Here is a 24792-nt window from a genome sequence, read left to right on the forward strand (position 1 = left end):
CAAATAACAACACATTCAATTGACTTATCTTGAAATAACATTCTATTAACGTTGTTCATTAAAATACTACATTTTTTAATGGGCGAGAGCGCAGAAAATTTATGAGTCAGGTTTTGCGGACCGTACGTTGTGTGTTAGCTATAATAAAATAATAATTTCATTTATAATTTAATGTGGCCTAAAGTTGTATTGTTTTGCTTTGTTTAACAAAAACTTCTACTAATTATTTCTCTTGGTGCTATATAAATGTCATACTCAAATGTATCTTCATTATTATCTCGGATGATTTTATTCAGGCTTTTATGTTATTTTTACTTCAAAGCATTCTGAATTTTTGTTGGCTTTTGTGAGTAATCTTTACATATATATTGAAAAAATTATGAATAATATGTATTTGGTTAAAAGTAAAGCAGTGTGTAAAACTTTGAAAATGTGTTTTTAAAATAAATTGTTGCTTTTAACAATCTGTGTGGGGCCTAAAGCAAAAGACATGCAATCGCACTTATAGTCAAATGTGTATTATTAAAGAAAGCTGACGGAACAATTCTCACTGATACAGATAGCATCTTAACTAGATTGATTTTTTTTTTTTTTTTTTTTGACGATTTGCTTAACACGCAGCCAAAAACTAATGTGCGTGGAGAAAGCGAAATACACACCGCAGAACCGTATATTCCAGAACCTAACAGAACAGAAGTAGAAATCGCTATAAAGAAATTAAAGAAACATAAATCTTCGGGTATAGACGAAATTCCGGCTGAGCTAATTTTAGCTGGAAGCGAAAAATTGTGGAACAAGACACACAAACTCATATCTGGAACAAGGAAGAATTTCCATAAGAGTGGAAAGAATCAATCATTGTTCCAATTCACAAGAAAGGCGACAAAACTGACTGTAATAATTATCGAGGCATTTCTCTTCTGCAACATCCTATAAATTCCTTTTAAACATTCTATTAGCAAGATTGACCCCATACACAGATAAAATTATTGCATATCATCAGTGCGGATTTAGACGAAATTGATCAACTATTGACCAAATTTTTACCATTCGACAAATACTCGAAAACAAGTGGGAATACAATACCCTGGCACATCAACTATTTATTGTTTTTAGGAAGACTTACGACACAGTTAGGAGAGAAACATTGTACAACATTCTTACAGAATTTGGAATACCGAAAAAAGATAATTAGATTAATTAAAACAAATTTAAATGAATCCCAAAGTAAAAGTCAGGATAGGAAAATTTCTGCCCACGAGCTTCCACGTCGAGAATGGTCTGAAACAAGGAGATGCATTGTCGCTGTTATTATTCAACTTTGTCCTGGAATACGTAATAAGGAAAATCAAAGATAGGAACCAGGGCCTAGAGTTGAATGGTATACACCTGATAATGGCGTATGGAAATTTAATAGGGGATGATAGGAGAACAATAGAAAGAAATCCAGAGGCCTTATTAAACGCTTGCAGGGACATGGTTTTAGAAGTAGATGCAGAGAAAACTAAATACATGGAAGATCGTCGGGATCGTAATGTGGGAAATTATGGATGTGTTAAAATACCAAATATACTTTTGATAAAGTAGATGCTTTCAAATGTCTAGAATCAATATTAACAGACGGAAATTATATTCACGAAGAAATTAAATGTCGACTAAAAGCAAGGAATTCGTGTTGTTATTTAGTTCAAAACCTCTTGTCGTCGCGAATTCTGTCGAGGAATTTGAAGTTTAAATTTATAAAACGATAATCATGCCTATTGTTCTGTATGGTTGCGAAACATGGTCGCTTACTCTGAGAGAAGAACGTAGACTGAAAGTATTTGAGAACAAAATTCTGAGACGAATATTAGGACCCAAAAGGAACGGGAATGGGAATTGGCGGAAACTTCATAACGAGGAACTACATAATTTATACGGTTACCAAACATTGGGGTCATCAAGTCTAGGATGCTCAGGTGGGCTGGTCTTGTAGCCAGGATGGAAGAAAGCAGGAACATTTTCAAAGTCTTAACTGGAAAACCAATCGAAAAACGACCATTAGGAAGACCAAGGCGCAGATGAGAAGACAATTTTAAGATGGATCTCGCAGAAATAGGAATAGAAAATAGAAATTGAATCCAGTTGGCTAAGGATAGAAGTCAATGGAGAGCATTTTTGAACGCGGCATTGAACCTCCGGGTTCCATAGGCCGTAGAGCTAGTTAGTTGTCAAATGTGTATTAATCACGAAAAATCGAAAGTCAAAGTATTTCTGCGTTTGATTAATACGAATAAATCTCTGTGCCTCTAATACGAGGTCGGTTCGTAAGTACAATTCGGGGGGAAGGGGGGGGGAATGTTCACAACACATGATTTGTCTCTCATGCTCCAAGACCTTTGTGTGTGTTTTGCACAGTAACTCTTAATACATAGTTTTCACCAGCTTATCTATGAGAATAGGCATACAGTTACTTAATTCCGGCAATGGAACTCTCTAAAACATATTTAGAAAGAACACATATGAACCATAAAAAATCGATATTCACAATTCTTACTAGTTCATAGAATTAAAATACAATATAGGTGTAATTTGAAGTGTTTTCAAAGATGTCGTTGTAAATTCATTTGCATATTATTTGTCTCTTGTTAATTTTTATACTCTGGAAAACAACTATGCAAATCAAGAAAAGTACTTACTACTACAGCCTTTTGCTACGAGGGATGAACAGAAAGTAAGGTTACGAAGTCTGCAGTGAAACGTATACATACAACCAATATAGCCAACAGATAGTACATACATTAGGTTATTTTTCGACATAGCCTCCGTATCAGTTGAGGCACTTGTCGCATCGTGGGACGAGTTTGAAGATTCCCTCCTGGTAAAAATCCTGTCCTTGCGTGTTCAGCTACGTTGTCACGAAGTGTTTCATTTTCTCGTCTGAAGCGAAGTGATGCCCAATGTGACTAACGCTTTCGAATGACATTCCCAATTCTGCCATCTGATGCCGTAACGTGATCCTCCTGTTATCCTCAATCATCATCTCCATGCGAACTGTGTTCAAATCTGTTGATGCCGTACTGGGTTGGCCACTGCGCTCCTCGTTGGCGAAGTTCTCTTTACCAGCCGCAAACTTTCGACACCTTTCTCCGACATAATGACGAGACATTACAGTCTCTCCGTAAACCTCTACCAGCTGCTGGTGAATTTTCAGCCGCGGTTACATTTTTCACCCACAGAAATTGATTAACTAATCGGACTTCTTTACGAGACCAGTTTTCCAAACGAGTCGCCATTTGTGTTTACCTACAACTAGCGCTGTACTGGCGGGTGGCGGGTGGATGAAACTGCAGTTACCAACTCTGTGTATTACAATTCCCGCACACTCTTCGTTCGTCTATATCAGATGCAACTCCAGGAATATCGGCCTTGTAACCGTAGGTTTTGATCCTCTCTCATACTTAGAAATAGTACGGATTACATGATGTAGTTTCTAAATGTTGTCGGAATTGTTCACAATACTATGGAGTTAAAATAGAAGGTAGAAAAGGCGCAAACACTAGACAAAAAGAGATTTGTGGTGAGGACATATGTCAAGGATTTGTCATTATAATACTGCATGTCTATAGCATTCAAAAATTTGATAATTTAGTTGTATTTCCATGTAGAGAAAGTCTGTAATGGCGAGTATTTTTCGTTATTCAGACCTTTCTAATATTTACTTGTTTCTTTCATTTAGCCTGCATCAAATGCATTTGCTTCTGAATTGGCTGCTAAGTTGGGTGTTCACAAAGGAAGTGTAGAACAAGATACTGAAAGCACTGGTCAAATAAACAATGTAGACAGAAGTAAAGGCAAAGGAAAAGTCTCCAGGAAGATGTCTGGTATGTAAATTATCCTATTGTTGAGCGAAATCCCACAATATTGTTACTTATTTCCACTTTGGACAAGTTGCTGTTTAATACATGTTACATTAATTTTGAAACCAAATGAAGACAAGTTTAACGCCTCATTTATTTTACCTGTAGTTTGAGAAATATGGTTTATTAACACAATTACTGACTACGGAAGAATTAAGAGAAAGAGTAAGATGCCATCCACCACGAACTCCATTGGTTGGGTTCGAGCCAGAGACTCTTGGTACGAGAGTCAAGCGCACTTCAATTTTGAACAGTTGTATTAACTACAGAACAGAAAGGGTTGCTCCGACTTTGCTTGTTCGATTACTATTTCCTTTCTTTTCCTTAATGCTTTCAATGCTTCTTTCTTTTCCTTCCTAAGGTTTCTTCTTCTTCTGCCTATGTTCTGTTTCACCATTGTCACTACTTTTCTCCTACTCCTGGAAACACTTCCTCCTCTTTTACCTTTTCCTCTTTCACTTTAAACTTGTAATGTACTTCTTGACACTTCTTCTCTTGGTCTGTTAATTGTACTTCCTTTATTTGTAGTACTCTGTTTGCATTTACTTCTTGCTCCTCTTCTATTCTAACCTTTTTCCTTTCTCTTGTAGTCTGTCTGTCTTTCTCCTCAAATTTCTGTTCCCAGTCGTCTAAGTTTCTCAGTACTTCTTTTTCTCTTTATCTTCAATGTCCACTCCCACTTCTTCGCTTTTTTTTTTTTTTTTTTTAACTGCATTCCGCTTCTTTGGTTCTTATTGTGTCTCAAATGAGATTTTTCTCTGCTTTCATAATCAAGTTCTTGTATCTCACTGATTGACACACTACTCCCATTTTAACTATCTGTAGTCCTTTTGGTGTAGTATTCTCCTTCAATTGATTTCTTGCAAATATTATCTGCTTTCTCTTAGATATCTCTTTCCTTCTCCTCTTCTTTCTTTGTTGTATTGTTTACGTTGTTATTCTTGGGTTTATTTTTTATAACGTGTCTTTTAAAAGTGATGTTACATTGCCGAAATTGTTATGCGAGTATCATTAATATAGATTTGGTGCTTTGGCCTTTATTAATCTCTTCAGTGTATTTTTGTAATTTTATATGCTTGAGAATTAAGTGTGTTTGTTTTAGAAATGTATCTTTTTATTTCAGACGGTGATTTCTTTGGAGTACCAAACGAAGAAGAAGAAGAAGAAAACATATTTGGCCAGTCAGATGGAATGTTTTCTGGTGGTCGTGGTCTATTTGATGATCTAGAAGACACTTCTGAGCCCGATGGTTTGTTTGGTAGAACCGAAAATAAGCCAAAACTTGTGAGCAAACAAGGAGAAACCAAGAAAGCAGCTAGAAATGAGGAGGAAGGTATAACTATATATATTAACTTATATAATACAATGAAATGGATTCTTGTACCCAAATAGTAGCGAATGGATTTATTACGCTTGATCCCGAATTCGATTCCCAATGGAAGAGCGGGCTACAAAAAATTGGGTGTTGATTCAGCACCATGAAGCAATTCGGATGCTACTAAAATAAAGAAGTAGCGAACTCGTGACCTGGAAAGCGAGAAATAAGGGCGATGGGAGCCGATGTGCGACCACACATCACACTGATAAAAGACCGTTCATTTGTGGTCTGCAAGCCAGAGTACCGGTTTACAGTGATTCCATTGATAATATTCCAGCTTAGGGATAATAGGACAACTTACAATATTGCTAAATTATAAAAGCAAAGCGCTCTCATAATTTCAATCCGTGTTCTAAAAATTTAAGGCTTAATTTCAGGAGTATGTACTTCAGATACAAACAAAAAGAACGAAAAAGTACAAAAATAAATAAATAAATAAAAGTAAGGCACGGAAATACTTGACTTTCTCGTTATTACATGGTAACTCTTAAATTTTCAAACCTTCCGTTTATGTCTCCTCGTAATCACTGCACGGATGCCTAGCTTGTTTCTAATATCTCGCAGCCTTCCATAATGTGACTGCAGAAAGTTTTCACATCAGCAGCCAAAGACAAACGGACAAATTCTTGTGTGAGCCCACAAGTTGAATGCGTGGATTGAGATCAAGTTAGCGTGGAGGCCATGCAATTGGTTCGGCTCTTCCTATTTAACAACTAGGAAACAGTCTGCCCAGGAAGTTGTGTTCACCAATTATTATGAAATATGTACAGGGTTTGTCCGGAAAGTAATAGGACTGAGTCGATTTAAAAATATTTATTGAGCCAATCGTTACAATTCTTTAAAAACTTTCAAAATAGGATCCTTCTGCGTCGATGCAGCGCTGCCAGCGCGATTTCCAAGCATTGAAGGCGTCACGGAAGTCATTCTCCGGAAGAGCCTTGAGAGCCGCGGTGCACGCAGCTTGGATCCCCTCTGTCGTCTCAAAATCCTTGCCTTTTATCGGGCGTTTCAGGCGAGGAAACAAAAAGAAGTCGGGGGGGGGGGGGACATCTGGGCTGTAGGGCGGCTGCGGAAGCGTTGGGATGCCGGCCTTGGTCAGGTAGCTGTTCACAAGAAAGGCGGTGTGAGCCGGGGCGTTGTCGTGGTGCAGCTTCCAGTCGGCTCCGATGTCTGGTCGGACCCGATTGACCCTTCGTTTGAGTCTCTTGAGCACTTCCACGTAAAACTTGGCGTTGACGGTTTGTCCAGGAGGAACAAATTCATGGTGGACGATGCCTTTGATGTTTAAAAAGGCAATGAGCATCGTTTTCACTTTGGATTTGCTCATTCTTCCCTTTTTTGGGCGAGGAGACGCCGGCGTGTGCCACTCGGAAGATTGCCTCTTTGTCTCGGGATCATACTCAAAGATCCATGATTCGTCACCTGTGATTACGTTATTCAAAACTTGGGGGTCACTTTCACACATGTTCAAATTTTCTTGGCACAATTCCACTCGCCGCAATTTCTGGTCGTCAGTGAGCACTTTTGGGACAATCTTCGCGCACACCTTGCGCATGTTCAAATGTTCCGTCACAATTTCATGAACCACAGTTTTTGGTAAATTTAACATCTGGGCAATTAAACGAATACTTAGTCGACGGTCTGAGTTCAAAACTTCGCGCACACGAGTCACATTGTCGGTGTTTGTCGAAGTCGAAGGTCTCCCAGCACGGTCTTCATCGGCGACCTCTTCCCAGCCCTCCGAAAAGGCCTTGTGCCACCGAAACACACCACTTCTTGCTAAAGCATCATCTGGGTAAGCCTACTTGATCATATCAAACGTCTCTGTCGCAGATTTACCGAGTTTAACACAGAATTTAATCGCGTACCTCTGCTCTAACGAACGCTGCATTTTCGGCTTGCACCACTCACAGAAACACGTCGTGCGAAAAAGCCTGTCCTGACTCTCCGTGTGCTCGGAGACAACTGACCAGCCGCTCGTTCGTTAGCTAGGAACGCCCTCTACCGGATCCAGTCGGTGCGCGCACGCTCCGAAGTACAGTCATGGCGGAATAAAATCAGTCCTATTACTTCCCGGACAAACCCTGTATGTGCGCTATTACTTTTGATTTGTAAATTAGAGTATTAATATTATTTTTATTACGTAAAAAAAACCTATTTCATCACACACTTCTACACCTAGCACTCCATTTTCGACAATGACAAACACATTCAATGTTACCAGAACACAGAACAGGAACTGGAGACCACAGTTATCACTATAAATTTTTAAAAAAGAAAGAAGTCCGTCTAAGTTCAATATCTTAGGCAAATCTTTTAAGAATTAGTGATAAAAAATTGAAATAAAAATATAATGTCAGCGAAGAAATATAAAGGGAAATAGAACGGATTTACTAAATAAACTTAGAAAAACAAATCGCTGTCCATCACCATGTTTATACTACTTATTTTAAGTAAAAAATTTCATCCAGCTCTTGTACTGATGGGAAGGATTTTAAAATGCTGACTGCATTTCCTCTCTGTATTGCTAGGCTTATTCGTTGTATTAAATAGTGTTTGCTTCTTGGGTCGCCTGACTTCTTAATTAAAGTTGTTCCTAACTCATTCAAAAATTCACTGGCTTCTTTGCTAAAAACTCCCATCGTTTCTGTAGCAAAGGCAACAAAAAGATGGTCTTCTTTCAGTCTGGAGTACTTTGTATGTTTACGTTTAACCGCTGCTTCTGCTGCATTTCCTGCTTCCTCACATGTTAGTGTTATATATGAAGGAGCGAAAGTATCAACACATGTTACATCCCATACAAGATTATTTTGGGACTTATTTTGTAGAGTACTTAACCAGTAGAATATCGTGGAAGAACTGAGGCATGTTTTGTTACAGAAAAAGTACGTTCGCTTTTAATATATTTATTTATTGCGCTTTTTTTTAAAAAAAAAAAAAAATATTGGGAGTCCTAATTTACTCTCAATAACACTGATCCCGTACGGATGTTGAAGCAGATTTCGCTATTAGTACTGTAGGGCTATAAACTTCTATATGAGATCTGATCTGAGAAACACGTTCATAATATTACATTAGGCCTACACCGAACATAGCCTTTCAAATTAGAATATTTCTACTGACCTTAATACATATATGAAAGTATACAGTAAAACCCTTTAAGTTGGCATATGTCTGTGGCATCAAGTTTGATCATATATCTGTGGCACCATGTAAAAGCAGCTAAATTATGTTATTGCTCTCTAAATAGCTACTTTAGTATAAGTTCAGAATTTTCTGTGGAAACAAAGGTGGCCAAAAGTATGTTTCTCTGCGCAAGAAATGCATATTGTGTATAAATAGCATATACAATACAGTATGTATCCTAATTTTCCACGTCACAATTAATTGGTAAATTGAATACTGAAAAAAAAAGTCGCATATTAAAAATATTTATTCGAAAAGTAACCAAAATGATGTACAAACAACGTTAGTTTTTTAAAAGATTTTTGCTGAAAAAGAGAATAACGTTTCTCCGTAACGTTCAAGTTTAGATAATTTCGGTTAGTTTTGGGTAAATATTTTAAAATTAATACTAAATATGCATCTTATTAAATCAAGTAATGTGACACATACTGTCTCAACGTTTCTTTCGCCTCTTCTTTAGTGTAATATTTTCATCTGCACTTAATTCGAAATAAAATACCTACACAAGTTCATTTCGTGTTGTAATAAAGAGAATTGTTGAAATATTCCTCTTGAAAATCCGTTATAAGGTAGGCATGCGTTTCAGCAATGTTTGATGTACTGGAAATCTGTTCAGATTTGCTAGTAATGGTAGAATTTTTAATAGTAGAAAGTTTGGTCGCAATCAAAGTGGCAGATATTAAATGTGGTGATTATTTTAAAAAGTAGATGTGAAAAGAAGTTTAGCAGTAATATTCACTCACTTCCTCCAGAAAACATTTGCCACTATCTGCTGGTCCCACTGAATGACCTGATACCTTTACTACGTTATTTCTTACCTGAAGCTCTTTCAGAGATAGATTTGCTATTTAAATATTTGTGTTGACATCTCCCACCCCCTTGTGACGCCATTGGTTAAATCATTTTTAGCTCAAAATATCAACTTCTTAAAATGAAATATAAGTCTCGGTGTTGTGTACAAATCTTAACTGTGTTGGAATTATAGGGGTGGCAAGGAATTTTATAGACATTTGTATATATGTGGAAAATGAAATTATTTTAGTGAAGCAGGATACGAGGCGCATGTCAAAATTACATTCCATTTTCCCGGAACCCCCGCAGTTCATTATTTTCGAGTTATATATTTCTGTCACTTTTCAACACAGTTTTCGTACCACATATACACACAATTGCAATCTTTGTATCTTATTGTTAAAATCACCTGAGGAGTCTTTTTGGAGGATATGTTTTAGACACTGGGAAGTGCCTTCCGAAAGCACTTCTGAACTCAAAACGTCTGCTCCGCAAATGAATAGTTCAGTTCTGGAAACAGACAGATTACTGGGGGATAGAACAGCATTTGGGAGCAGAAAGGATAAGGTAACCTTCGATGTTCTTATTCTGTAAAAAGCCTTCTTATCCGGGCGAGGAGGTGGGGCATGGTGGCGCAGTGATAGAGTACTTACCTCTAGTGCGTGGGGTCCCTGGTTCGATTTCGGGCCAAGTAAATTCATGGTGGACAACATAGTGTCTGTGGATTTTCTTGGGGGTACTCTTGTTTCCTTCTCTTAGTTTCTTTCAACCAATTATCCCATCATTCACACTTGTCTTAATCATCTGTCTTCCTTAGCCTAAACGACATTAACATGACGTTAAACTGAGAGGCCCTTTCCTCTTCGTTCAACTGTGTAGGAACGTAACGTGAACTGACCTTGGACAGCTTCAAGTGATTGTGAAAATTCTTTCGAAAATGCAATGAGAAAATCTTGAAAGGTTTCAGATATCCTCATCAGCCAACTTCTGTCCTCCTTGATCAGGGCCTGAACAGGAGCAATGTTTCCTGTATTGGTTACAAAAAGTAGCCCTCTTCTTGGGAGATCTCCACCATCCCTAAATAAATTCACGCACATACTTCCGCACAGTACAGTAAGCAAGGGTAGTGTCCTCACAAATTTCCCTCAACTGCCGATGAATGTCGACAGCAACATGTAGACAAAAACTTACGGTGAAATCCGTCATTTCAAGTCAGTATCAAAAAAGGCTTTCTTTCACAGGTAAATTCGTTAAAAATGAACGTAGATACTTGAAATCTTGCACAGTTCATCTTCAAAGTTTAGTTATTTGGTCTAGGAATTAATTCGTGCGGGTGGACAAGAGATGGCGCAACGAACGGAGCGTCCCACAGTTCCGTGTATCCACACATGTGTTGCAAACCCTTGTCATTGCGCATCGTTCGTAGTATAGGGCAGTGGATTAAAGCGTCAACAACACCAGTTTGTAGTTAAGTGAACATGGCACAATTTGTGCCTGATAAAGTGTTTTTGCGGGGTGTCCTGCTGCATTACTTTAACATGCAGAAAAGTGCGACTGAAAGTCATCGTATTTTGGTGGAAGTGTATGGTGACCATGCTCTAGCTGAGCGAACGTGTCAGAAGTGGTTTGCACGGTTTAGAAGTGGTGATTTCTGCTTGGCAGATCAAGAGCGAGCTGGACAGCCAAAAAAATTTCAAGACGAAGAATTGACAGCATTGCTCGAGCAGGATTCGTGTCAAACGCAGGAACAACTTGCAGCAGCATTAGGCGTTGATCAAACAACAGTCTCCAAACGCTTGAAAGCCATGGGAATGATTCAAAAGATGTCACATTGGGTTCCACATGAATTGAAAGACAGAGACGTTGAAAGACGAAAAACCATTTGCGAATTGTTGCTTCAACGACAGAGCAGAAAGGGGTTTCTGCATCGAATTATTACGGGTGATGAGAAGTGGATCCATTACGAGAACCCTAAACGAAAAAAGGCCTGGGTGAAAGCAGGTGAACCAGGTCCATCACAACCAAAACGAGATATTCACTGTGCAAATGTTATGCTGTGCATATGGTGGGATATGTAAGGTGTGGTGTACTATGAGCTGCTGCAACCGGGTGAAACTATGAATGGAGAACGTTATCGACGACAATTAATGCGTTTGAAGCAAGCTCTGGCCAGAACACGACCAGAATGGGAGAACAGACATGATAAACTTATTGTTCAACATGATAACGCTCGCCCACATGTCGCAAAACCGGTCAAAACCTATTTAGAAAATGTCGGATGGGAAGTTTTACCCCACCCGCCGTATTCACCAGACGTTGCTCCTTCGGACTACTACTTGTTCGATTGCATGAACAACGATTTGATTGGACAGCGGTTTACTTCTTCAGAAGATATCGAAACATGGGTCTCTGACTGGATCGCTTCCAAGGATGAGGACTTCTTTCGCCACGGAATCCGTACATTGCCTGACAGATGGGCGAAAGTGGTGGCTAGCGATGGACAATATTTTTCTTAAGGTATTTATGTATTTTGTGTTTGTGCTACAGCTTCAATGTGTGCGTACCAACCGCACGAATTAATTCCTAGACCAAATAATTTATGCGTAAGTATATTAATGTACCCTTATTAGTTTTTGAACTATTGCACAATGGAACGTAATTTTGGTATGCAACTCATATTTACATTTGTTTTCTTCATTATCCCTTCTCTCTTGTCGACCTATCCGTTCCGTCCTATATTTTTGCACTAAACTGCATCTACTTATAGCCGGTTAATACTATCACTGAACTGCATTTCAGCATGGTATTTCCTAGATGCTTCACAGCTTTTCCCTATTCTTTAAGTTCTGTTTGCTCTATGTTCTTCTTCCTATGTGATGAATAGTTTCAACAAAAAATATTAGTATTATAATTGTTTCCACTGTTTTATGGTAATTCATTTTTATCCCCCTTCGGAATTCCTTTGTAAACAGAAATACATAATATAAACTTGCGAACTACTATTATTTTTAGTAACGCTGAAGCATCATTGTACAGGGTGTCTATCGGTCACGAAAGTCATGAAAAAGTCACGAAATCAGAAAACGGTCATGAAAGTCCAGAAATTTAGCTTTTAGGTCACGATTTTTTTCATCTGTGCAAATATAAGTATAGGCTGGAAAATTATGTTTTATAAAACGTAAAAATTCATCACCAAAAATGTCTATGGTCGGCTGTAGACGCTACCAAATCGTAAGCAAAGCACGCTTCTGTCACATGCATGAAAATTCAACCCAATTCGCACCCAAATTTGCTCTTGAAAATGTTACTAAATTTTATGGTTTGGTAAAGAAAAGGTCACGAAAAAGTCACGAAATTTCATTTTGGAATTTTAATAGACACCCTGTCGTAATTTGTATTGGAGGAAACCTGACTCCCTCGCCCCACTCTTCTTAAGCTGCTTGTGATGCGTATGATTAGAAACCTCTGATGGTGTAACCATACGTGTCAAAAATAAATAATAAAGAAAGAAAAAGTTAGTTGTTAAAAATAGAAGTACAGGCAATATTATAGTATGGTTATTTTAATAGTGGTAATTAAAAGAAAAAAAAATACTTGATAATAACATGTTCGCTTTTATTAATTTAAGGAAGCCAAAGAAGGAGAATATCTCGTGGCAGCGGCTTGTTTCCAGAGACTAGTGATAATTTGTTTAGTGATGATGATATGTTTTCTGATGTGGTTGCTAAGAAACCAAAGGCAGCAGCGTCCATTTCAAAAGAAGAATCCAAAGACTCTGGTATCTCCAGAACACCTTCACATAAAGCTGATGTCAAAAGTAAGAGTATTTTTGACGATAACGATGAAGAGGAAGAAGGTGATCTATTTGCTGGACTTGGAAGTCATAAAACTAAAGGTAAGGTAATAAAAGTGTGTTTTGATAAACGTGCATCGTTAATCCCTTGCGTTTCAGGTGTAATATGAGGTTTTCATTTACTGTTAAAAGAGAGTCTAGACCATTCTGTAGGGCAGCGTTTCCCAACCTTTTTCAACTTGCGGCACACTAAAGGTGTAACTTGAATTCTCGCGGCACACCCATATATATATATATATATATATATATATATATATATATATATATATATATATATATAATTACTACTATTATTTGTAAATATAAAATACCGTGGTATTTTAATGTGATTACTGATCTTACAGAAAAGAAAGCTCGATAACTGATTTTCCCCCGTGGTAAATCATTATGCTTATTTTTCATTCTAATTTTAAAATAGAAAACAATTGCAATGAAATATAGGACTCGGGTTTAAAAAAATCCACTTTCTCTTTCGAAAACTGTATCTAACCTTTAACTAAAAGGGAAGATCACTAAATAACGAACAAATAAACAAATCTCCTATGCTTTTAAAACACAAATGTAGGTAATTTGTATGCATGTTTGCTTTGTTGAATTTATGTTAAAATTTCAAGTTACGAAATAGTCTGCAACAATAAAGAAGCAATAATGGTCATGACAATGATAAATACGTTTTTCAACATTAAAAATGTACAGAAAATTAACACAGTATGAAACTTAAAATTGTAGATTTATAGTAGAGGTTCATAGTAATGTTAAATACAAATATACACTTTCCCCTATGTTTTGCAATTTGGTTCCTATAGAATTAATAATTTGTTTCAATTTCCTCACGGCACACCGGTTGGGAAACGCTGATATAGGGCATAGTTGTTGTCCAATCGCAAGGGTAGCATTGACTAAACGAAAAAAGCGTTTTGGAACGTTTGGACTAAAAAAGGGAAATTTTGATGTTCTGAAGGGATTTTATACTGCTTCATGTTGGCAACACTGACCGAGGATCAAAGGTTTTTTTTTTTTTTTCGATCTCGAAATACGATATCGAAGTTGACAATTGTTTATTGTCAAAACAAACATATGGCTCCCTCTTAGACCTGCCATTTACTGAGACAAAACACTTTTTCTTTTCTGTCAGTAAGGTGCTGTCACCTAAGGAGAAATAGTACTTTGTAGAACTAACTCGTGCCTTGCATCCGCTAAAAAAATCATCTCAGGATTAATACGACCTTTAATAAAGGATACGTTTTCATGACATCCCCATGGATGTCACTGGTATTTTGCAACGGAGTATTTTATGACTTCCCATGGATGTCACTGATATTTTGCAACGGAGTATTTTATGACATTCCCATGGATGTCACCGGTGTTTTGCAACGGAGTATTTTATGACATTCCCATGGATGTCACTGGTATTTTGCAACGGAGTATTTTATGACATTCCCATGGATGTCACTGGTATTTTGCAACGGAGTATTTTATGACATCCCCATGGATGTCACTGGTATTTTGCAACGGAGTATTTGATGACATTCCCATGGATGTCACTGGTATTTTGCAACGGAGTATTTTATGACATTCCCATGGATGTCACTGGTATTTTGCAACGGAGTATTTTATGACATTCTCATGGATGTCACTGGTATTTTGCAACGGAGTATTTTATGACATTCCCATGGTTGTCACTGATATTTTGCAACGGAGTATTTTATGACATTCCCATAGATGTCACTGGTATTTTGCAACGGAGTATTTTATGACATTCCCATGGGTGTCACCGGTGTTTTGCAACGGATTGTTTTATGACATCCATTTGGATATCAGTGAGACTCAAGGGGTTAATGCTAATTCGTGTGTGCTTGAGGAAGACGTGCAATCTGAAAGCTCAGTTATTCTGTTTGTAATTTTGTGCCAAGCAAGGATGTATTCAATTCATTGTGAAAGAGGTTGTTTGGTTGATTTGGATTTTAATATCCGTTTTCAATATCAAGTCTATGTGAGACATGGACCTACAGCTTAAAGTGGAATCCGAACTACATGAACTATCACTAGGACTCGTACTAGTCTGTTGCTCCAAGAGCACGTACGCTAACCATATAGCCATGAGGGAATGTTCATTAAGAAGGAAGTTATAGAAAGAAGGGAAGGAAAAGAGAGAGAGAAAAATAATGCATTCACTAAAGAGGCTAATTCATAGACAAAAATAAAACTATCCAGCAGAAAATCTTATGCGTGCGAATGTTTTAACTTCTAATTGCGATAGAATATGCAAAAATATAAAATTTCGTCTAGTAGTTGCGAGTCATCTGTAAAACACTCTCCGTCAATATATTTGTAATTGTGTGTTTTATCATCGGAACTTAAGAAAATAAAAATCAGCGAGGGACATAAATGAAATGAATTAAACTAATATGATTGAATCTAATTTTTTACTAACTTTATTTTACGGTACCAAATTTTGGAATTTACTCTTTTGATAATTTCACAAGAAGTGAAAGCAGAAAATTTCCAATAAGGGAGGTGGGTGCTTACGTTCAAATCTTAAGTTTCTTCAATACGAATGACTCATGATTCATACTCACTTTGTACTGAAGAAGCCTATACTTCCTGTTTATGTAAATAATTATATTAATACATTTAAAATGTGTACTTGTAGGCATGAGCTCCAACATTCGGGAACCAGTGTCTCTTTTCAATGATACAGTGGAAGAAGATTCACTATTCAGTGAAGCGACATCTGCGCCAAAAGTTGAAGAGACAAAGACTGCTGGTGAGACAGTAATCAATAATCCTGATACTCCAAGAAAGAAGGTAAGACATTTATTTTAATACTTTGGTTACTTTCTGAAATAATATTTGGTAATTTTCCGAAGTATTAACGTAACGCAAACATTAAAAAATTCAATGACATTTACCGGTCCGAACTTCGCAATTGAGGCGATAATTCGACAACTTTTTGACCTGTTTTCGCGAGCTGAGTTGGTTAGGAAAAGGGATTAGATAAGTTAATGGATAGTTAGTTAAATAAAGTGGCTTCTTTCTGTATTCAAAATTATACTAGTAAAACGAAGTCTGATGAAGACATTCTTGTATTATCATGGACACTTGCTGAATTAAGGGTCATTGTGTGACTACCAATGACATCTGATGCATCACAACTTTTCCACTATGGGACAGGAAATAAAAGACAAAGAAGTGTGACCTTGTAGCTAGATGAGTTATCGTCCTTGATTAGGTAACAGATTTTGATACCTTCCGCCATTCAAAGTTTGGTGAATGATAACTAATGATCGTTAGGAATGTCAGGAAATCGCTCCCAAGATAGTGACACCGTCGCCGCCGGACTGTTGAACTCCCATGGTACAACCCAGAGACATGGACTCTTACTGTTTATACTAGATTCGAACTCGCCTCTCGGCATGGTTCAGTAAAATATGGGACTTATCATTCCAGACAATCTTCACCTATTGATACATAGTCCAATGATACATTTCATTTACCCATGTCATCCGTAATTGTCGATGCCTTTGTATTGTCGTAGGTACTCGTGTTGATCTACGGCTATGATATCTCAGCCAATGCAAGATACATCGCGTGGTCATTGTTGAAATTCGTCGTATTAATCCACTGTTGTGCTGGTAGATCAATTGTTCCAGTGTTACACGCCTGTGCTGAGATACCATACGTGCTAGTCGTCCCTCACCTCTTGCATCCACCGCACGTGTCTGTCATAAGTGTGATCGTCTAGCGGATGCCTGATCGTCACTCATCCATTGTTCATATACCCTTGAATTGTAGTCCTTGAACATTTCACAAGTTCCACTGTTGCAGATATACGGTATCAGTCCGTTCCGCATAGTTTGTTCTCGGTCAAAGTACTCATATCGCTTTGTTTGCTCATGGCGGACGTCTGCTGCATTTTATTGTGTTCAGTACGGGTGGACGTCTTTTCTGCTGCCTGCTCATGACATGGGAGCCAAGTGTTATGTCTCCCTAGGACTAGTTCATTCCATGCCAAGTGTTTCTAATGTAAGGATACTTCAGCATATTGTTATATCCGACACGTATTCCTTGTTTGTAAGGAAGACCACGTACTTCCGTATACAACAACTACTACAAGGAAGCAGACGACAGGCATAATCATAATCAAGACACATGACCGAAGAGAAACACTAGCGCCGCTGCTGTGCATAAGAGGGTATAAAAGACGCCGCAGGACCTCCAACAGCATCAGTTTCGGATGGTCAAATCCTCTCTCCTAACTTGCCTAGAGCTCTGAGGTTCCTTGCCCATCTCTTGCTTGGAGTTCTGTGGGACCTTAACCACTTTCCTTGCTTGCCTAGAGCACTAAAAAATCCTAACCTCAGCCACCTTACTTACCTAGAATTCTGTGGTTTCCCTATCTATAAGCTTGCCGGGAGCTCTGCTAGATTAGAACTCTCTTTGCTTACTTGGAGCTCCTTGGATTCCTAACCACACTCCTTAGCTTGCCTGGAGCTGTGGAGTATTCTTCGTTGGCTGCCTGGTCCAAGGGACATCCATTTTCCCAACAAAAATCTGCATAGAAAACATTGTATTGGTCTTCGGACCTCTATTATTGTGAATTGTGTTATATTTGTGTATAACAAAAGGTTGTGGAAGAAAGTCCAAATTCGTGTGTGCTAATTGCTCTGCCTACTGCCTTAACAAGGTAAATCTTACAATACATAGATTGACTAACTTCAGTTCTATCACTTATTCTTCATTATGTTCTACGTCGCCACATTTTATTTTAATTCCTGATGTACACAATCTTGTAAAGAAGTATTGACGGAGGGCAAACCCTGTCGATGAAAATGACGGACAAATGTAATACTTACCATTTGTATTAGTAATATGTAACCGACACGACTTATAAATAATTACAGTATGTTCATACAGGTTTTCACTTTTTTTATGGAGGTGAAATTATACTCTAATTACGGAACAACAAAGTGTTCACGTTAATGATGCTAATATACTCAGGCCGTACTTATGTGAATGACAGAATCAAACAGCACACACTTCAGTTTACTTATTTATTTAGGTTGTATTTTGTAATGTAAACTTTTTCAATATATCAATACTTGTAAACTTCTCAGACCCGAGAATTAACGAATTGTTATATTTGGGTTTCATTTAGAGATTTCGTTGCTATACACGCAAATGAAGTCACTTTGTTCAATTTTGTTCAACCATGGTCATCCCTGACCAGCAGTGATGGATAGGTCGCTCTAGCGACCACTAGGTCTCAGAAGTGGCTATTACCAAGAAACAGATGGTCGCTTGAACGACCACAAATCAAGGCCAGGTCTGCGGAGGTTAAACCGTTCCTCTTAATACGATTTGAAAGACGTGTTGGTGGTTTCGGGAGGGAAAAAAATGTTCATTTTTCCTCGAGAAGATATTGGCTGTTGATTTTTACTTATGTAAATTTTGCTTATACTAAAAATTTAAGTTATGTATGTTTATACTCAGATTAACGTCTTTATTTTTTTAGATGCCAGCAGGCGCTGTCTCAATATTTGGACAAGTTGACTTGTTTAAAGGAATTTCAGCTAAAGTTCCTCGTATCGCAGATAGTGATGATGAGTCTAGGGAAAATGATAGTACAGAGTGGGATGACGATGCTTCATCTTCTCGAAAGGTAGAAACTACTCCAACAAGAGAACGTACTCCAGTGATAGTTAAGCCTCAAACTCCAGAGAAGAAGGAGGAAATAATTAGCAAAGAGAAACCTGTAAAGTAAGTATTAACAACATTTTGAATGTTTGAAACAGATATACATAATACAAAATGTATTGTGTGTGATACCATTGTAATTAGGTGTTAAAATCCTACGAGGATTGTTACAAAAGTTCTAAGCCTACCTATGAACGCAGTAGCAGAGAGTTTATGAATGGTGTTACTTTTCAACATAATCTCCTGACAAGTCAACTCATTTTGTCCATCGATGTTCAAGTGCGTCTGCTGGTAAAAAAACGATTTGTCGAAGGTGTGTAAAATTGCATCTACGGCATGCACGACGCCATCATCAGTGTCAAAATTAGTACCTTTTAAACTTCTTTCCGAGCTTATAACGTAACTCGTTATACACAGGTCCTCAGTCATAATTATAGCCAGATTAAATTACTAAAATCACTTAAAACAGTTTATGCTGCGTTTAGCGTTCCTGGTTTTTATTGTGGCACACTCTTATTGAAATAAATACACATCTTTATGATTATGCGTACTCCCTTTATGATGGTTCCTGAATTATATCGTTTATTTACAAAATGTTGCTATGGCAACGTAAAGACAAAAACTCATCACAAATCATCATAATATTAGAATCAATTTTGATTCTCTTTCCTTTTTCATATTTTCTTCTTCAAACTGGTTAGTGAATATTTTAAAATCATACATTGGCCGGAAATATAAGAAAAGATATTTAAAATTACACTGAAAATACGAGATGTCGTTGCAAGCTTTTGAAAGAGATCAAAATCAGAAGTGCCAAATCAGACGAATAAAGGTGATGGCGTACCAATCCGTAGCCGCAATTGTGAATAGCAGCCATTGCGATGAGTGACTTGTGACTAGGGACTTTTGTCGTGATGGAGAAGCACACTTGTTGTTAGTTTCCCATGACCCTTTGCCGAATATTATCACGCAGCTGCCGTAGAAGACCTGCATAGTACTCCCCAGTTACTGTTCGCCCCCTTTGGAAGATTATCCGCCATCACTATCCCTTCTGAATCCAGAAAACTGTGCCATCACTTTTCCAGCTGAAGGCACTGACTTGTCCTCCGTCAGAGGGGAAATGAAGGGTGTTTCCACTGCTTGGAACTTTGTTTAGACTCTGATTGGTAATGATGGACCCAGATCTCAACTACTGTTATGAATAGAATGCGAAAGGCATCTGGATTTGTCCGGAAGAGATGAAAATTGTCCCTTGAAATGATGAAAAATAAAGTCTTTCAGTTTAGCATACCACGATTGTGCCTGTTAGGCTAAGGGAGACGATGAGTAAGGCAAGTGAATGATGATGATGATGATTGAAGAATTGGTGGAACGAAAATGTGGGAGGAAACGAGAGTACCCAAGAAAACCCACAGACACGATGTTGTCCACCACAAACTTACTTGAACGGGGATCGAATCAGGAACCCCACGCACCAGATAAGCGCCCTATCACAACCACGATGTCTCCTCCTTGAAATGCTGAGTCTGGTGAGCTTTTGATCAGGTGTCAGAAGTTTTGGCACCCATTTCGCGGAAACTTGGCTTATTCTCAGATGCGGGATGATAATGCGGTCAGCACTTACAGTAGAACAGTCCACTGTCTCAGAAATCTGCCTGATGGTCATTCGCCAATCATTCATGATGATTCCATGCACTTTGTCAATGTTCCCCTGAGTTAGTGCATCCAGTGGGTTAGGGCCTTCCGATCGAGTGTTCTCAATGGAGGGTCTCCTCCTCTTAAATTCGGCTGTCCATTTCTTCACTGTGGCATATGAAGGTGCACTATCATCTAAAGTAGCAACCATGTCGGCGTGGATCTCCTGCGGCTTTAACCTTTCTTGTGGAGATACTCAATAACAGCTCTCGCCTTCAATTTCTCCGTTTGTTGACACTTTGCTTACTCTTTCGTCTTTCTGTACCTGTAACAGAATAAAAGGTCGATATTAATACCAAATTTGGTACAACATCATAGGAAGGTTCAATAAATAGGGCATAAAAGTATTACATGTCTAGTTGAAATATTTCTTGTTTAGGCTTAGAATTTACGTAACGACTCTTGTAAAAGTTCTCCATATTTTGATTTTAGTTTGAGTACCTATTGCGTGGATTTTACCTTATATTGCCCCTTATGGCTTTTTACTAGTAATGCCTTTATGAGTATTTTAAACTTAGTCTTGAATTTTCATTACATTTCCTTGATGGCAAAAATATCATGCGTAATGTTCTTCCTTTCTGCATTATTATTACTATTTTAGGATCGCTGTGGCTCAGTGGTATTGTTCCTTTCTGGTGCGTTGGGTCCCTGGTTCAATCCGATTCCATCAAGTGAACTTTGTGGACAAACACTATGTGCATGGGTTTTCTTGTAGTTATCCCGTCTCCTCCCACTTTCTTTATTCCATCATTATCATAAATTTCATCATCACCGTCTCCCTTTGGCTCACTGCATACACGTGGGACGTTAAACAATATATGTTCTAAAGATAGTAGAGTGACATCTTCACATGTGATGGACTGAGCAGGTGTCCTTCTTGTAGAGCGGTCCCTTATCTTTTTATACTGGCCTATAATTGTAACTAGGCAACAACACGCTTCGTTAAAGTCTAGTACTTTACTTAACGACAAACCCTTCCGAAGAAAAAGGTGATAGAATACGCCTATCGTGATGGACCGGACTCCATCTCCCAGTTATACCTAGCAAACAGGAACTTACCGATTTATCCAGTGTCAGTACCGGAGCATTAAATCAAACTTGTTCCGTTGGTACCAGGAGATGTCACAACACTGCAGGATTTCTGTATCGCATGGTTGACCACAGTTCATTAGAGTCCAACCTAAATCCGAGACTCCCCGAAAATCTAGAAGGGGCTCAGGCCCCGGTCCTATCTACCTCAGATTATTGCAGAGGTACCAGTTCGCATACTAAAACTAATGACTTGTCTAAGACGCTCATTCAGGAATGGGACGAATCTCTCCTCTCCCGTACAACGTTCTTCCCGACAAGAGAGAGACATACTTTCTCAAGAGAAGTCCCCTCGAGGTAAATAAATGATCACGGGGCCGAAATTTAGCAATAAGTGAAATCATTTGCATTTTATGTAAGGGAAGGGGGTCTGAGGACATGGTAATTCAGCCTCATAGTGTTCAACATTCTTTACAGCGCATCCTGGGTTAGTCCCACTTTCTACTAGTTTTTACAGGATTTCCATGTTTCCTATAGCTTTCTCATTCCACGAATTTTTGTCACCATTCATTTTTTTTTTTTTTTTTTTTTTTTTTGTCTTGTAAGGCATAACCGTAGGGATTCAACATTTTTTTTCTTATTATCCTAATTCATCCATCAGTACTCTGTTTTTACTTTTCTCTACTCTCTCGATTCCCAGTTATTACTACAATATTTATAAACTAATTATTATAAAATAGATCTCCTTAAAACGCTGTGTAGTTCGTATTAAAGAGTATGTTATACAAAATTACAGAAGATGCTAATTTTACAACTTCACTCGCCACTTCTAATATTATAATCCCCACACACAATTATTCTCCAACAAAAAACATTAATACACAGAATACAAAGGTGAGGGTTACATTAAAGCTTGGAGAAGTTCATCAATATTTATTTGTGTTATGCCCTTATTTCACCAACCTTAAACGTTTTCAAATCTCGGTTCTTTGTTGAGTTAATAATTTGCACTCGACTTACACTGCTAGCTGTAATTAGTATACCAGAATCGAGTCACGATTAAACCGGCGAATGTCAACCATAAAAGGGCAGTCCTATGATTAGTGCATTACTTGTGTACACCACATCTCTTAGTAACAAGGAACTGAGAGAAGAATAGGTTTTCGCCTTTGTTGGTGGAAAACTTATGGCATACCGAGATTACAGAGTATTCTTCCACTAAATCGATGTACGTACTAGACAGAATAAAATCATAGTGATAAGAATATGAAATCAGTGGCTAGAAGTAGGAGGAATACATGGACTTCAGGATTACATTGGTATGCTTACACAACCGAGTGAGAGAACAAATTCGCGTTCGTATTGCTTTGCAGATCGTTCTGTTATAACAAGAATGCACTCGCAAGACATGACCAGTGTTCATACGGATCTTTGGAGATAATATTGAGTGTCAGTGTGTTTTTTCCCGGCACTTTTTCTTTCACTTCACTACTTAGGTGTCTGCGACTGGATTGGTTTCAGAAATGTCGCGCATTGCGGGTCTAATAACATTCTCTTCACCAAGGAATCCTGCTTCTGTCCGCATCACTATTGTGGTCACAGCGGTATCTGATTGATGGTACCACGGCGAAACATAGATCAGTGTAACCATTCTTCGTCGCCATTCCGGCACCAGGCATTATGGTATAGAAGTTTCATTGGATGTCGCTCCCGTTCACGTTTAGTACTGCATTAGTGGGACGGTGACTAGCTACCATTGTATATTCACGTGTTACATCATTTTCTGAACAGGCAACACTTTTCTAACAGAAAACACGGGACCACATGTTGCGTGCTTCCTTGGCTTGTACATTCATCTAATATCCCACCTGTGAAACATATCGCACAGCGCTTATCACCCCGTGGCTTCAGCAGTATGTCGAAACACATGGATTCTGATAGTATGGGATAACATTTAACGCCTCTTAGACTACATCTCTTCTCTTTCTAGAGTTGCAATTTTAGTGACCAGTAGATATTTAAGTAAGAGGAAATTACAAATTTAGTTTGGTTATGAGGTGTCGCTTATTTGGGCATTAACTTAAAAACAAGTCTTATGTAACTAATTTAATTGAAAAGGTGACGCGACATAGTTCATTTGATCACTGCATAGAAGCTAGTATAATAATGCAGTGTATGACATCTTCCTCTTATCAGAAATGTTGTTTTCAATAGTTAACTGTCAGTAGGTATCGTATATCTAATAGAAGTAAGTCACTAAACCCCTTTTTGTGTTGATTTTGTGGAATGAGAGTTATATGTTTGATTTTACATTTATAACATCCTGCCTAGCTGATTTGTTTATTGTGTAATTTTCATTATCATATAAACAGTTCCATGTAAGGACAAGTCAAAATGATGGAAATTTATCCTGTAAAATCCAAGAAACATATTGCACCACGGCTGGAACACGGTCACAACTCAAAAATTGTCAATTTTAAGTTATGTGTATATTCGGATTTATGAGTCTGCCCTATATCCGGCAATATAAGTCATGGCTCTAGCTTTACTAGAAGCTGCGTGAGACGCTAGTTTCATTAGTGAATAACATTAAAGTGAATATATTACTAACAATTTTAAATGCGATTTACTCAAAACTAACTTTTTTGAGCTGTGGCGGTATTGCAGCCGTGGTGCGATATACGAGGGTCATTCGGAAAGTAAAGAACGTTTTTGTATAAACACTTTAATAACTGATATACAAAGGCGAAATTTGTGTTACATACTATGTGATACTTAAGTTACTTTTCGACATAGTCGCCGTGTAAATTTAAACACTTGTCATACCGTGGTACAAGTTTTTCTATGCCTTCGGCATACACAGTTGCCGCCAAACTGTTGAACAAGTTCACCACTGACAATTTCGTACAACAAAGTTCTTGAAATTTCAGGAAAGAATTCGTGCAGCCCATCAATAATAAATCGCCTATCCTCTTGAATTTTCCGCTCAATTCTTCCTTTGAGTTCGTCAGTCACAACAGAAGGCCGGCCCGAGCATTCCTCATCGTGCACATTCGTCCGTCCGTCATTAAACATAATGCACCACTTACGAACTGATGCTTCATTCATTACATTTCCATACACCTCAGTGATTTGTCTATAAATTTCTATCGGACGCACTTTTCTTGCATTCAAAAATCTTATCACACTACGAACCTCACACTTGGCGGGATCAGTAATTGTATCGCACATTTTACAGTCGCACAGCGAAGCAATAACGGACC

The 24792-nt window shown here is 38.1% G+C and overlaps 1 protein-coding gene across 1 annotated transcript in view; it reads left to right on the forward strand.

The window, feature by feature from the left end:
• FAM21 (Family with sequence similarity 21) overlaps positions 1–24792 on the forward strand; it is a 77225-nt gene that overhangs the window by 27432 nt on the left and 25001 nt on the right. Inside the window, exons 7-11 of the mRNA XM_081728082.1 lie at positions 3719–3863; positions 5023–5232; positions 12884–13150; positions 15762–15916; positions 18624–18868. Coding sequence (XP_081584208.1) covers positions 3719–3863; positions 5023–5232; positions 12884–13150; positions 15762–15916; positions 18624–18868 — 1022 coding nt within the window. The remainder of the gene's footprint in view (positions 1–3718; positions 3864–5022; positions 5233–12883; positions 13151–15761; positions 15917–18623; positions 18869–24792) is intronic.

This window comes from Thermobia domestica, chromosome 10, assembly GCF_964235325.1.
Source record: "Thermobia domestica chromosome 10, izTheDome1.hap1.1, whole genome shotgun sequence".
Lineage (NCBI taxonomy): Eukaryota > Metazoa > Arthropoda > Insecta > Zygentoma > Lepismatidae > Thermobia > Thermobia domestica.